General features: G+C 38.0%; 1 protein-coding gene across 3 annotated transcripts in view; it reads left to right on the forward strand.

Annotated features, from left to right (window-relative positions):
• Window positions 1-14,093, forward strand: part of trim66 (tripartite motif containing 66) — a 138,883-nt gene that overhangs the window by 80,977 nt on the left and 43,813 nt on the right. For all 3 annotated transcript variants that reach the window (XM_039748384.1, XM_039748401.1, XM_039748393.1), the window contains exons 6-9: window positions 979-1,093; window positions 1,554-1,700; window positions 8,658-8,775; window positions 10,117-11,069. In XM_039748384.1, coding sequence (XP_039604318.1) covers window positions 979-1,093; window positions 1,554-1,700; window positions 8,658-8,775; window positions 10,117-11,069 — 1,333 coding nt within the window. The remainder of the gene's footprint in view (window positions 1-978; window positions 1,094-1,553; window positions 1,701-8,657; window positions 8,776-10,116; window positions 11,070-14,093) is intronic.

Genomic DNA, 14,093 nt, shown 5'->3' on the forward strand with positions numbered 1-14,093 from the left:
GGAGACAGAGCAGTGAAGGCAACCATTAAAGCACAGTGAGACTGGTTTGCTACACACAGCACAGTATTAGGTGATGTCAGTTGACCTACGGTCCCATGGGAGGAGAGGATGAAGGAGGCCCGATAGAGGTAAAAGGCAAAATACCAGGAGCTGGTTGAGGGCTGTCGGTGGCAAGGTTGGAAAACAAGGTGCTTGCCTGGAGAGGTGGGGTGCAGGGGGCTTGCAGGGCAATCCCCTTGGAAAGCCTACAGAACCCTTGGCATCATCGGGGCAAGCAGGGCAAGAATCATCAGGAACAACTTGGAGGCTACAGAGAAGAGCCATGGGACTGTAGTAAGCCACTTGAACACAGGCTGAGGCCTGATCAGCCGTCAGTTGGGTCGCCTGGAAGAGGGTGCATGATAGTTTGAAAGACCTGAAACACCCAATGATGCCAAGTTTTATCACTGATGATGTGTACAATCACATCACATTTAGACAGAATTTACATCACATTTAGCCAGTGCCTTAATCTTGATAGTTAGATTTACTCACACTCAGTTGTCATGATATGAATGAATAGAATAGAATCTCAATGCCTAACTTGTACGTAATGTTACAGAAAAAACGATAAGCTGGCCCAATGTACTGTTTCTAGCCAAATGGTGTGGTAAAGTAAGTGTTGGGGTTTTTAGTCTCCTATTTCACTGTTTTGGCCATGTAGCATGTAAAGCATCATTTCAGGGATGTCTTGTAGTGACTGGCTAAAAATGTAATATATTTCTGCTATACAAATGGAATATACAATTCACCATTAAAGCACCTGTAAGACTACATGGATGGTTAATAAAAATGAACTTTCGCAATGACTGTATTGGTATTTCAATTCTAAAAGAGACTTTATATAATGTGAAAGTCCACTGTTCATGTTGTTGTTCTGCCATTAGGAAAAGTGGCAGACATGCAATACGTATTTAAGCCTGCTGTCTCTTTTTGTAGGCTGCTCGAAATGAAGCTCATGTGCAGGAATACAGAAAACCAGATAAAAATGGCAAAGATGATTCTCATAAGTGAAATAAGCAAACGAACCAACATATTAATAGATGAACTTGAGGTAAATATTTTAATCATTTCAGTTATATTAAACATTCAATAAATAATACAGTATTTTTCTAGCATTGTTAACGATATGGTAATACTAAAAATCTAGAAATATTTTCTCATAATTCCTTTTGAAACTTATTGCACTTTGAGCAATATATTTAACAACTGTTTGAACCTTTTTTTTAAATCATGTGCCTAAGCAATATACTAAATCTTGTTTTGTAAGCAATTTGCACTTTTCTTAATACAGTAAATGATAATGTTTATGCCACTTCAACATGTTTAGTCAAACATAAAGTACCACATGTCACAAATTTGAAATACTGAAATTGTATTTGTAGAAAAGCATGTGCAGATATAATTTATATTTAAATTGATTACTGATTTTAAAATATTTAAATTGTGAGAAATTAATTCATTAAGGGTGTTTAAAGGTTGTTTGCTAAATATTTGTTGGCTTTTTAATACAGAAAAGAACAAATGCATTCAAATTAAACCTAGAACAGCAGCTTCATGGGATTTTTGACTTTTGTAAACAATTAGAACATGTCCAAAACTTTATCAACTGGGCTATGGACAGCAATAAAAGTGCACAATTTATCTTCAATAAGGAACTAGTAAGTATATATTTACTTGATCTTAATTATAATACTATATACTCATGTTCAAAATATATAGTTAACAGAACATTCTCAAACTCCCTTATTCTTATGTGGGGTCAGGAGGGCTGGAGCCTATCCGTACAGCACTGTGCGTAAAGTAGGAGGGTACCCTGTATGGGATGCCAGTCCATTGCGGGGCTCACTCACTCACATTTGGTGAGATAATTGGGAAAACCAGAGCACCAGGAGAAAAAGCCTCACAGCTTCCAGAGATAAAATGGCTGGGCGCTGGAATGAGGCAGTAGCAGCACTGTCCTCTGGTTATTGAAGCTGCAGCGCTCCCCTGCTTAATTGTGGTATATATGAAGTTTGCACATTCTTCCCATGTATGCGCATTTTAAGTCCCCTTTCCACAGTCTGTGTATATTCAGTAAGTTGGCTCCTCTCTGTGACCAGCAGTATGTTATAAAATAAATAATTCTAATTATGTTTTGATAGATTGTTCTTTAAGTGTGATGTTCAAACATTCACTACCTTTAACAACTGCATTCTTTGCCTTTTGTTAGATACTTATTGTGAAAGAATTGTAATGGTCTACTATAAGTCAGTGATTCCAGAATGCTGTTAATCATAAATAGCACCAGGTTCCATTTTCTTAGTGAAATGTGTGGCAAAGACTTTACTGGTGACAATATCAGAAAATACAAGTATACATCTGACAAGGTATGACGTTTATAACAGGCTGCAGATATGTATAAACATACTGTAAATGTAGAGATGAATAAAGTACAACAGTGCCTTATGTTTTGTTTACGCATGGCAGAAAAATAAAGCCTATACATTTGTTACCTTGATTATTTATGCAGTTTTCCTAAGTACTTTGCATGTGATCATTGAGTTATTTCCTTGTCAAAATGATGATGACCTTGTTTTACAAACATTTTTGAACCCTTTGATGTTTATTTCAAATCGCTCTGTGCTTGAAGCCGTTTTACCTGTTTCTGACTGGTAAGTTGTCTATTACCTATTTTCAAAGTTTTCCCCCTTTTTTTAGGTGCTGTAACCTAAAAGCGAACAACACCTATCATTCAATTTTTGGTTAAAGCAGTGAATACCAAAAAATATTGAAAAAGAACGAGTGTAGCCCTAAGCATTGTCTCGAAGCTCTAGAAATATGGGGTTTTATAATAACTTACGATTTTCAGGCCTAACAGTGGTTTTGAAGCTTGAATCTTGTAATAGTTGGCAAAATGAAAGACAGCTTAACATCTGATTAACTGAGTAAAGCTAAAAAATTTGGACACCAGCTACAATTTATTTCAAGCTTTGCACACTACATTTTAGGCATCATGTCTTCTGAAAATGCGTGTGCAGGAATTATTATATTAACATTCTATTTACTTATTAGAATATACAGTACATGCTTCACAGCACATATTAGAAGTGGTCTATGTTGGCAGCATAGCTCATTTGCTGGTGCATCCCTCAAACGGCAGAGTTTTGTTCAAAAGGAGTTCCTAGCAATCCCTACTTTAAACTGCAATCCAGTCCTTATTATGGATACATTTCAGCATCCCTTTTTCTTGTTCATTGTATTTTTTTGTTTTATTTTATGTTTATTTTGTTAAGGTCATGTTAGGCACGTTTTACATCTAATTGTTTTGTTTCTGAAGCCTTACAAATTTTTATTTAAAATTTTATTTATTTTATTAATATCATTGCATCACAATTTTTGGCCCTGTTTTCACTGTGCATCATGCTGTAGTGAAGGTTTTTGTAGTTGGTCATGAGCTTTGTACAGTGGTGCTTGAAAGTTTGTGAACCCTTTAGAATTTTCTGTATTTCTGCATAAATATGACCTAAAACATCATCAGATTTTCACTCAATTCCTAAAAGTAGATAAAGAGAAACCAGTTAAATAAATGAGACAGAAATATTATACTTGGTCATTTATTTATTGAGGAAAATGATTGAATATTACATATTTGTGAGTGGAAAAGTATGTGAACCTCTAGGATTAGCAGTTAGTTTGAAGGTGAAATTCAAGTCAGATGTTTTCAATTAATGGGATGCCAATCAGGTGTGAGTGGGCACCCTGTGTTATTTAAAGAACAGGGATCTATCAAAGTCTGCTCTTCACAACACATGTTTGTGGAAGTGTATCATGGCACGAACAAAGGAGATTTCTGAGGACCTCAGAAAAAGAGTTGTTGATGCTCATCAGGCTGGAAAAAGTTACAAAACCATCTCTAAAGAGTTTGGACTCCACCAATCCACAGTCAGACAGATTGTGTACAAATGGAGGAAATTCAAGACCATTGTTACCCTCCCCAGGAGTGGTCGACCAACAAAGATCACTCCAAGAGCAAGGCGTGTAATAGTCACAAAGGACCCCAGGGTAACTTCTAAGCAACTGAAGGCCTTCTCTCACATTGGCTGATGTTCATGTTCATTAGTCCACCATCAGGAGAACACTGAACAACAATGGTGTGCATGGCAGGGTTGCAAGGAGAAAGCCACTGCTCTCCAAAAAAAACATTGCTGCTCGTCTGCAGTTTGCTAAACATCACGTGGACAAACCAGAAGGCTATTGGAAGAATTTTTTGTGGACAATTGAGACCAAAATAGGACTTTTTGGTTTAAATGAAAAGTGTTATGTTTAGAGAAAGGAAAATACTGCATTCCAGCATAAGAACCTTATCCCATCTGTGAAACGTGGTGGTAGTATCATGGTTTGGGCCTGTTTTGCTGCATCTGGGCCAGGACGGCTTGCCTTCATTGATGGAACAATTAATTCTGAATTATATCAGAGAATTCTAAAGGAAAATGTCAGGACATCTGTCCATGGACTGAATCTCAAGAGAAGGTGGGTCATGCAGCAAGACAACGACCCTAAGCACACAAGTCGTTCTACCAACGAATGGTTAAAGAAGAATAAAGTTATTGTTTTGGAATGGCCAAGTCAAAGTCCTGACCTTAATCCAATCAAAATGTTGTGCAAGGACCTGAAGTGAGCAGTTAATGTGAGGAAACCCACCAACATCCCAGAGTTGAAGCTGTTCTGTACGGAGGAATTGGCTAAAATTCCTCCAAGCCGGTGTGCAGGAATGATCAAAAGTTACCAGAAATGTTTAGTTGCAGTTATTGCTGCAAAGAGGGGTCACACCAGATACTGAAAGCAAAGGTTCACATACTTTTGCTACTCACAAATATGTAATATTCAGTCATTTTCCTTAATAAATAAATGACCAAGTGTAATAATTGTTTAACTGGTTTCTCTTTATCTACTTTTAGGACTTGAGTGAAAATCTGATGATGTTTTAGGTCATATCACTACATAGTGATAAGCTGTGTTGCATGGCAAAAATAGCTTCGATGGTTAGGTCATGAAAAGAGTTTCTAAAGGTGATATAAGTAAGCATTACTATCTACCAATGTTTCATGATGCGCTCATAGAATGTTACAGTTCAACTGTCTAATTTACTATGATGGGTAACTGCTTGAAAGGCTCATTTTGCAATTTTCAGACATGTGTGCTAAATTACAAGAATTAATTAACACATTTTTTTTTACTTTTCCTAGATTGTATAAAAAAGAATGAATTTCTTCAAGTGTATTATTTGTTTGAACATGCCATGAGATAGACTTGCACTATGTCCTCAGCTGATTCCTGCCATATTCCCAATACTGCTGCCTGAAGTGGACTATGGGATTGTTATTGATGTGAATATATTTTGAAACAGGAAATGCCAAAAACAAAGATAAATCCTACCCAATTTCAAAACTAAATTTTATTAAATCGTTTTAACAAAAAAATCATCCTAAATTCAATACTCCAATGAACAAATAATAAAATAATAATTAAATAAAGGAAAATGAAAAGAGACAAGGACATGAATTACTATAGATATTTACTAAACAAGACAGAAAATATACACCAAAGAAAAACATAATAGAAATAAATGAATTAATAAAATGAATAAATTAATAAAATGTATAATGCCCAGAAAAGAGAATTATCAAATAGGAATCAAATAGGAAGTGTTATATTTGATGTAAAAGGAGGTGACCGAGAGAACAAACTTCAAGAATATGTCCTATTTGTGATAGAGCCAAAACATAAATCAAAAATCAAACTTAAAGCCAAAGATGGGTTTATTTATACTAATACAAGCAAAACAACAACCACTCAGATATTCATTTTGAATTATCCGCAAACTCGGATGACAAGTGGTCGTCACTGGTTACCTTTTAACCGGTTGCGTGAATGCTGTCAGATGCCTTAACCTCTGAGGCCACAATCTCGGCTGTCATAAGCGCAGGACTACTAAAATGGCAACACGCATTAAAATCAGTGTAACACGTAAAACACAACAACAGCATTTCAGAAAGCAATCAATGTCAGAAATTAATTTATTCAACATATTTGCATATAAAGATCAGCAAAACAGGTTCAGAAAAACTTAATTAAAAATTTAATAAAGAATATCAGTTATAATAGAAAATGAAAAACTAAGCACAGAAATATAGTGAGAAAGGGAAAAGAATTAAACACCAAAGCCAAGCAATCAAAATCAAAGTCATCAAAGTTGAAACTATAGTCCTAAACCAAAAAATCCAAAATGCCAGAGCTGTGGTTCCTAAAGTTTTGTTAATCATGACCCAAGTTTGCCCTTTTTTGTGATCCAGGAGGTGATGTGAGTTGAAGCGGAGCGATGGCGTTTGCTTAAGCTGCAAGTGGCAACCCATCACAAGACACTCCGCAAACCGTATGTGGCCCTTTCCCATTGAGTACTATTGTGATTCACAACTCTGTGCATTCCAAATTCAGAACCCAAATGGGTTGTGATTCATAGTTTAAGAACGTATGCTCTAGAGTATCAAAAGAAAGCTAACTTGTAAGCAAGAGGACACAAGATAGGGCCAAAGAACACGGCAGCTTATGCTAGCTAATTCCACAGCAAAGTGAATGTGGCAGGCTGAGTCTTAAATTGACCTCTCAGGTAACTACGGTTCTAATTACCAAAGCACATGGGAGCAACATTTGACAATAGTGAGAACAAGGGACCGGAGATAAATGGAAAACACCAAATAAAATGAAGACAAACCAAAACAAGAGAACTGGAGAATAATGCCTAAAAATAAGAAAAAATGTTAAGAAAGACAGGACATAGCTGAAATCCTGACTGACCTATGTTATAATACTGTATTCTATTTGTACACATTACTCTTTTAGTTACGGTAAACTGGTGTAATGGTTTGCTATATCACACCTCTATTAATGTGAATGAGTGTAGCCTTGAGCGAGTGTGCCATGTATTACTCAGGTTCCCTTAGTATGGGTTGTGGCTTCCCATGAAAAAGCAGATCCAGAAAATGCATAAACAGAAGGATAAAAAGCTTTAGATGGAGGACTGACATGTTTCATTTCTCTAAATTTCCTGTTAACATTCTCAGTGCAGTAAAACTGTGTCAGAATGAGAGCAGGTACAAAACATCTAATTAAATGATACGCTCCATTCTCATAAAACTTTGCTGTGCAATTTAGAATCTTAAAATAAAAACCTCCGGCCTTTGAAGACATTCAAGAAAGACCTGTGTTTTTTTGCTGTCTTTGCAAACTGACTGAAATAGTGTAAATGTAATAATAAAATTTGATGACTGAACAATTTATTTGGGGAAATATCTTAACATGTATTGTAAGAACATTAATGGAAGAAACTTTTAAAGACAATATTAAGCAACAAATATCCAACAAAAGGTCTATTAGCATGCAATCAAGCATACTGTAAGTAAGCATAAAAGAATTCGATCATTGTGGTGCGTACAGTTTTATTTATCTTGATTTTCAAAAAGCTTTTGGTAAGGTACCACATGAGAGGCTGGTAATCAGATTAAAAGGTATAGGAGTGCAAGGTGCAGATTGTAGATTAGTGCAAAGTACAGAAAGAGAAAGGTTAGGGTAAAAGAAACCTTTTTCTAAATTTAAACTGATGTCTTTCAGGAATCAGTGTTTTGGGGTGATACTCTTTTCTGTTTATTAGGATAAAAACTGTGACATGTTAACAAGTCCATAAACTTGAACTTGAACAGGACTCATACTTAAAAGATACATGGCAGATAAAATGTAAGGAAAAAGCACAATGTTTTACAAATAGGAAACAGAAGTATTAGATATGTTTATATAGTGTGGATCTATAACTGGAGTGTACACCCTATAAGAAAGACACTAGGAATGACAGTGTAAAGATGGGATCAGGCTGGCTAAGAAAACGTTTACATGAGGTTATTCTTAAAACATACAATAAACTTGTGAGACTTTGCTGGAATATTGTGTGCCACTTTGGTCTGCATATTACAAAAAGGATAACATTTTTGTTATAACCCAGGGAAAAGCAACTAGGACTTGTATGAACTATAATTAAAGACTGAAAGAATTGAGTATTTTCAGTTTAAGCAAAATGAGGTAACATGACAGAAATATTAAGTCAGGATGCATTAGAATACTGGAGGCCAGCTGTTCATTCAAAATGAGTTCTTCTATTACAGCATGGGGTGCTGATGCAGGTTGATTAAGTCTAAATTCCACACAAATATAACAAAGCTTTTCTTCACACAGGGAACCATATGATATGTGGAAATAATTACCAAGAAGTGTGGCATAGTACCTTGGGGACTTTCATATCTCAACCTGATGATATTTTACATCAATTTGTTGAATAAAGATTGATGAGCTATGTTATGCTAAATGGCCTGATCGGCTCAAAACATTTCAAATTTTTCTGCTGTTCTTACATAGGTTTAGGAGTGAAAATCACATAACATTTATACTATAATATGACATATCCTACTACAGATAATATTGCTTTACAGAGGAGAGAACTATATATTGACGCATTTCTCAAAGGAATAGTGGAAGACAAGTTCTTCGTCACATGTACTGATGGCTTATTTTCTTTGGATTTCCAACAGCTCCCAATTCAGATGCAACTCCTGACTGAAACTCATCTCAGCACAGACCCATCTCCATCGAAAACAGTAACATTCCACTGGGACCCCAACATCTGGATAGAACAGATTTCCAACTTGGGTAAAGTCTTTTTAACAATTTAGAATAGGAAAAGCGAACACATTCCAGACCACTTAAACACAAAGAATGACATGATACCAAATTATATGACATTTAATCAGCTGCATTCAACACCGATTGTTCAGTAAACTGCTGACTTGTACTGTACATGACCAGCCTCACAAATTAACATACCTGGCTTCTTTTTTATGGTCCCAAGTCTAAACAGTCATTACAAACACCCATAAATAGATAGATTATATTTATTTATTTCTTTCTAATTTCTGTTTATTTCGTGTACATAATCATTGGCTGTGCACAGTGGTAGGCTGTAATGGTCTGGATGTCACAATGACTTCAGGTTTTCATTTTAACAACACTTTTCATTAGTACATTCCGAAATAAGTGTAACATAAAGTTCTCTATGTCAGAAGATTTCATCTTAGATATGTGTCAATCAAGCCAATTTTATTTATATAGTGCTTTTGAAACCTTTAAAAAGCAGAACAATTTAAAACAGAAAAAGCCAAACTATAGCTACATTTTCCTGAAACTAACACCTACCTTAATGAACTAAAAGTTTTCCTCACAGTCTCATCAAGTCTTTGAAGTTATCAAAAGGGACAGTTTATGATTATTCTTATTAAGAAAATGAATCAATGAAGTATGTGTATACAAATTTCTTAGTGTTACTAACATAATTAGGGACATATTGTACATAATTGTGCTCATTTAGGTGAGTTGGCCCCTGTGTTTGTCGGCATTCTAACCAATGTGACTCAGGGTAAAATTCCAACTTGCTGCAAAGTGCCTGCAATTATTGTATTTTTTTGGAAATAAAAAAGATGTTCCGCCTTTTTGATTATAAATTATGTAATAATGAAAACAGATATGGACAAGGGCAAGACAGAAAGTATGCATAAAGTTTTAACAATGTTTGATTGGTGACCCTGGTATGATACAACGATGGCACCAACCCCACAGCTAATGATGGAACAACTTGGGTTATGTTTGTCTCTTTGGCCTGCAGTGGGATTTTGAATATATGAGAATCAGAGTTCATTCCTAGCTAGAGAATAAATTGACAATAGATCATTTTCTGAAGTGGTGAAACACAAATCAAAATCTTGTGTGAAGCTGAACCAAATGTGTTTAAAAGACAGATGTTGAAAAATGATGGCCTTGTAAGATCCTTGCTGCAGTTGTATTCTTTGTAGTGAAGTTATTATCTGAAATATGTGACCTAATTTAGGCATTCTAGGCATTGAGCCACTTCAAAGCAGCAGTGCTCCACTGGAACAAATAAATAAATAAATTGTAAAAAGGTTTGTTAATATTTGTTTTTCTTAATACCCTTTTTAGGTTACTTATCAGAAGACAAAGGCACCCCAAGTCATCAGTGTACGATAGACCACATGCATTCTCAACACCCGCTTTCTTCTGTGCATCCGGTTGTATCGGGCGCAGTTCACCAGACTCTTGTGCCTCCAGTAAATGAATACCAACTGTGCCTATTGTCCTCTGCACCCAACTGTTATGACCAATGCCTTCATCCAGCCAGGACTTCAAGAGAAAGCCTGAGTCTGCACCACATGCAACATGGTGCAAAAACTAGGAGGGTAACCAGGTTACAGCAGCAGTATTTCTCAGAAAAGTATGGGTCTCTGCAGGCAAAGAGCTACCAACAGATTATGCCATTGCCCATAAAGAGGGTGCATGCTTGGCATGTGGGTGAACTGCAGAAAAGTCCATCAGTATATACGGGCAGTCACCCAGACATAGGACATGTAGATCAACAGTCACATGCCAGGAGTTTTTTAGTGCAACCAATTCACCATACTCAGCAACAAAGGGAGATCCCTGTCCAGTTAGTTCCTCAAACTAACAAAGTCCTGCCTGACACCATGCATCAGCAACCACAGATACCACAAATACAGCTCACTCATCTAAACCAAATTCCGACTGAGCAGCAACAGCAGCAGCAGCAGCAGCATGAAGCATCAGCCTGCTCTGTGCTGCCAGACAAAACTGGACAGCACAGCCCCAGTATTATGCAATCTGCTGATATGGACCAAGTCAAAAAGGGCCTGGAGAATCTTTTTACCCAGCATAACCCAAACCAGCAACTGTGCCATTCAGGCAACTCATCTGAAGATGAGCAGCAAGTCAGTGTTGCTCAGCAGCAGTCTGCTCAGACTCACCAACAAGTGCCTCACAGCAGCATGCAACAGCAGATCTTCACGTCAGTCGAGTGTGATTCACAAGGCCAGCAGCCTGAGCTACTGCACAAACAAGCACACCTTCAGCAGCAGAAAGTAAGTAACAGTGTGGTAAACCAAGACCACTGCAATACACATTTGGCTATGAGCAGTGCAGCAATGTTTACTTTAGTGATCAGACTGAAGATTTAGAGGCCAGAAAATGGCAGCTCTTGTTTCAGCACTCATTCATTTGGTGCATTAAAATGTAAAATAGGGACTAAAGAAAATATAAGGAATCCAATTACCATTCCAGTTATTTAGATACAATGTCCTAGTTGGCATACACACTTGAACATATTGTTACATTTAATGGTGCTTTTTAAAATTAAGATTTATCACATACAGTGTTGTGAAAAAGTATATGCCCCTTCCTGATTTTGTTTATCATTATTGTTTTTTTTTTGGTTTATGTCATTCATTAAATAATCAAAGTTACCAACATCAACTGACACTGTGTGAATAAATATTTTCCCCAGAAATGGGTTGTGCCAAATTTAACTTCAGTGACTGCAACCAGATGATTCCTAGAAATCGTTGGTGTTGCGGAAGTTTAGCCCCCCTCTTCCTTACAGCACTGCTTTAAGGCAGATAAATTAATAGGTTTACTAGCATGAACTGCTTGTTGAAGGTCCTACCACAGCATACTGTATCTATTGGGATATTAGGCCTGGACTTTGACTAGTTCAGTCCAAAGCTTTAATTTTGCCTTTTTTTGGCCATTCTGACCTTGACTTGCATTTTGTCCTTTGGATCAGTGCCTTGCTCATGAGTTAAATAATGCTTTTGCATCAGTTTATGGGTGGATGATTGGACATTTCCTGATAATGGCAAGTTGTCCAAGTCCTAAGGGAGCAAATCATCCCCACACCATCACACTACCAGCATTATGTTTGACTGTAGGTATTGTATTCTTACTCAAAATTGCTTTGTTTGCCTAATCCTAGACATAATGGGACCCATGTCATCCAAAATGTTCCCCTTATGTTTCATCTGTCCATAAAACAGTCTCCTAAAAAGCTTGGGTGTCATCCAGCAAGTGAAACCTGAGACAGAGTTATGTTCTACTATTTAACAGGAGCTTCCGCCTTGCTGCTTTACAGTGAAGCCCATTTTTGGCTAGCATCATTTAATGATGGTGTCATGAACACTGACTTTTTTCGAGGCAAAAACCCCTGCAGTTCTTTTAATGTCTTTTAGGATCCTTTGTAACATCTTGGATGATTTTACTTTTTGTGCCACTGGAGTAATTCTTCTCAGACCCCCAGGGAGGATTCACTAGTTTTCCAAGTGATTATGGCTTCACTGTGGTTCTAAAAACTTATGATGTTTTTGCATCTGATAGATCTGAACAACTGTTTTTTTCTGTTCAAGAATTTACCTTGATTGTGGCATTATCCACTAATTGAACCTTTGTTGTAGAAACTTGATTATTATGCAATGATTGAGCAGGAATTGCTGTAATCAAGCCTTGCTTTGTTCATTTCATTTATTCATTTATTTTGTTGCTTTAATGATGAGACAATTACTTTTTCATGGAGTACCAGCTTATGTTGAATAACTTTCATGTCAGGTTAGGTCAGGTTGGGGAGCATGCACTGATACAGTACGATGCCACATCCACCAGACAAAGAAACAGCTTGGGATGATGAATGGCAACCCCCAAGGCAGATAAGCGGTCCAGCCCCACTCTCTATCTGCTGCAGCTAGGTGTTATGTGGGTGTCCCCTTGGTCTGGTCCAGCCACTCAGGTCTTCAACAACGAAAGTGCAGTAAGTGACGCTCCCTCACCATGCAGGTAATGTGCCCCATTCGGGACTCTGTGTACGATCACTCATTCGATACAAAGTCAAACTAGCGCTACCCCTGATTCTCTGAAAAGCCACAGTACTGAAGGAGTCCAGTCTTTGTCTCAGGTCACTGGACAGCATTCATGTCTCGCAACCATAAACCCCACATTATAACCCCCAATGCTCTCTCAGTCCATCTACTGACTACATAAGAAGAGTCACCAGAGACATGAATATCACTGCCGAGGTACATAAACATCTCGACATGGTTGGCACTCTCTTCACAGACAGACACATTGCTGATGGCTGTGCCCAAGAGGTCATTAAAGACCTGGATCTTGGTTTTCATCAGGACAATCACAAGCCCAGACACTCAGACTCCTTGCTCAATCAAACGCAAATATCAGCAGAGTTTCTTTGCAGCCTTTGTTGATTTTTGCAACTCAGTTAATCAAGCTGCCCTGTGGGACATCCTAAGGGTTTGCGGGATCCCCTTGAGGTTGCTGGATATCATTGGTGGCCTGTACACTGGTACTGTGAGTGCTGTGCAGAGTGGAGGCAGGACCTCTGTGTTTTTCTCAGTTGATTCTGGGGTTCGTCAGGAGTGTGTTCTTGCTCCTACTCTGTTCAGTGCTTGTATGGACTGGGTGTTGGGCAAGGTTGTGGGGTCCAGTGGCTGTGGGGCATCTGTTGGTGAAGAAAGATTCACGGATCTTGACTTTGCTGACGACACTGTGATCTTCGCGGAATCAATGGATGCTCTGATCGAAGGGCTTGAGAGACTGAGTGAGGAGTCTGAGCATCTGGGCTTGCGAGTGTCCTGGATAAAAACCAAGATCCAGGCCTTTAATGACCTCTTGAGCACAGCCATCAGCAGTGTGTCTGTTAACGGAGAGAGTGTTGACCTTGTTGAGAGGTTTACTTACCTTGGCAGTGACATTCATGTCTCCTGGTGACTCTTCCTGTGAAGTCAGTAGACGGATTGAGAGAGCATGGGGGGTCATGAGGTCGCTGGAAAGGGGTGTGTGGCGCTCCCAATATCTATGCAAAAGGACAAAGGTCCAAGTCTTTAGAGTCCTGGTGCTTCCTATGGTTGTGAGACATGGATGCTATCCAGTGACATGAGACGAAGACTGGTCTCCTTTGGTATTGTGTCTCTCCTAGGGTACCGCTGGTTTGACTTCCCGAATGAGGCACATTACCTGCATTGTGAGGGAGCGTCACTTATGGCACTACGGCCATGTGGCGTGTTTCCCCGAGGGTGATCTGGCTTGTAAGATCCTCATTGTTG

Source organism: Polypterus senegalus, chromosome 1 (genome assembly GCF_016835505.1).
Source record: "Polypterus senegalus isolate Bchr_013 chromosome 1, ASM1683550v1, whole genome shotgun sequence".
Taxonomy (NCBI): Eukaryota; Metazoa; Chordata; class Cladistia; order Polypteriformes; family Polypteridae; genus Polypterus; species Polypterus senegalus.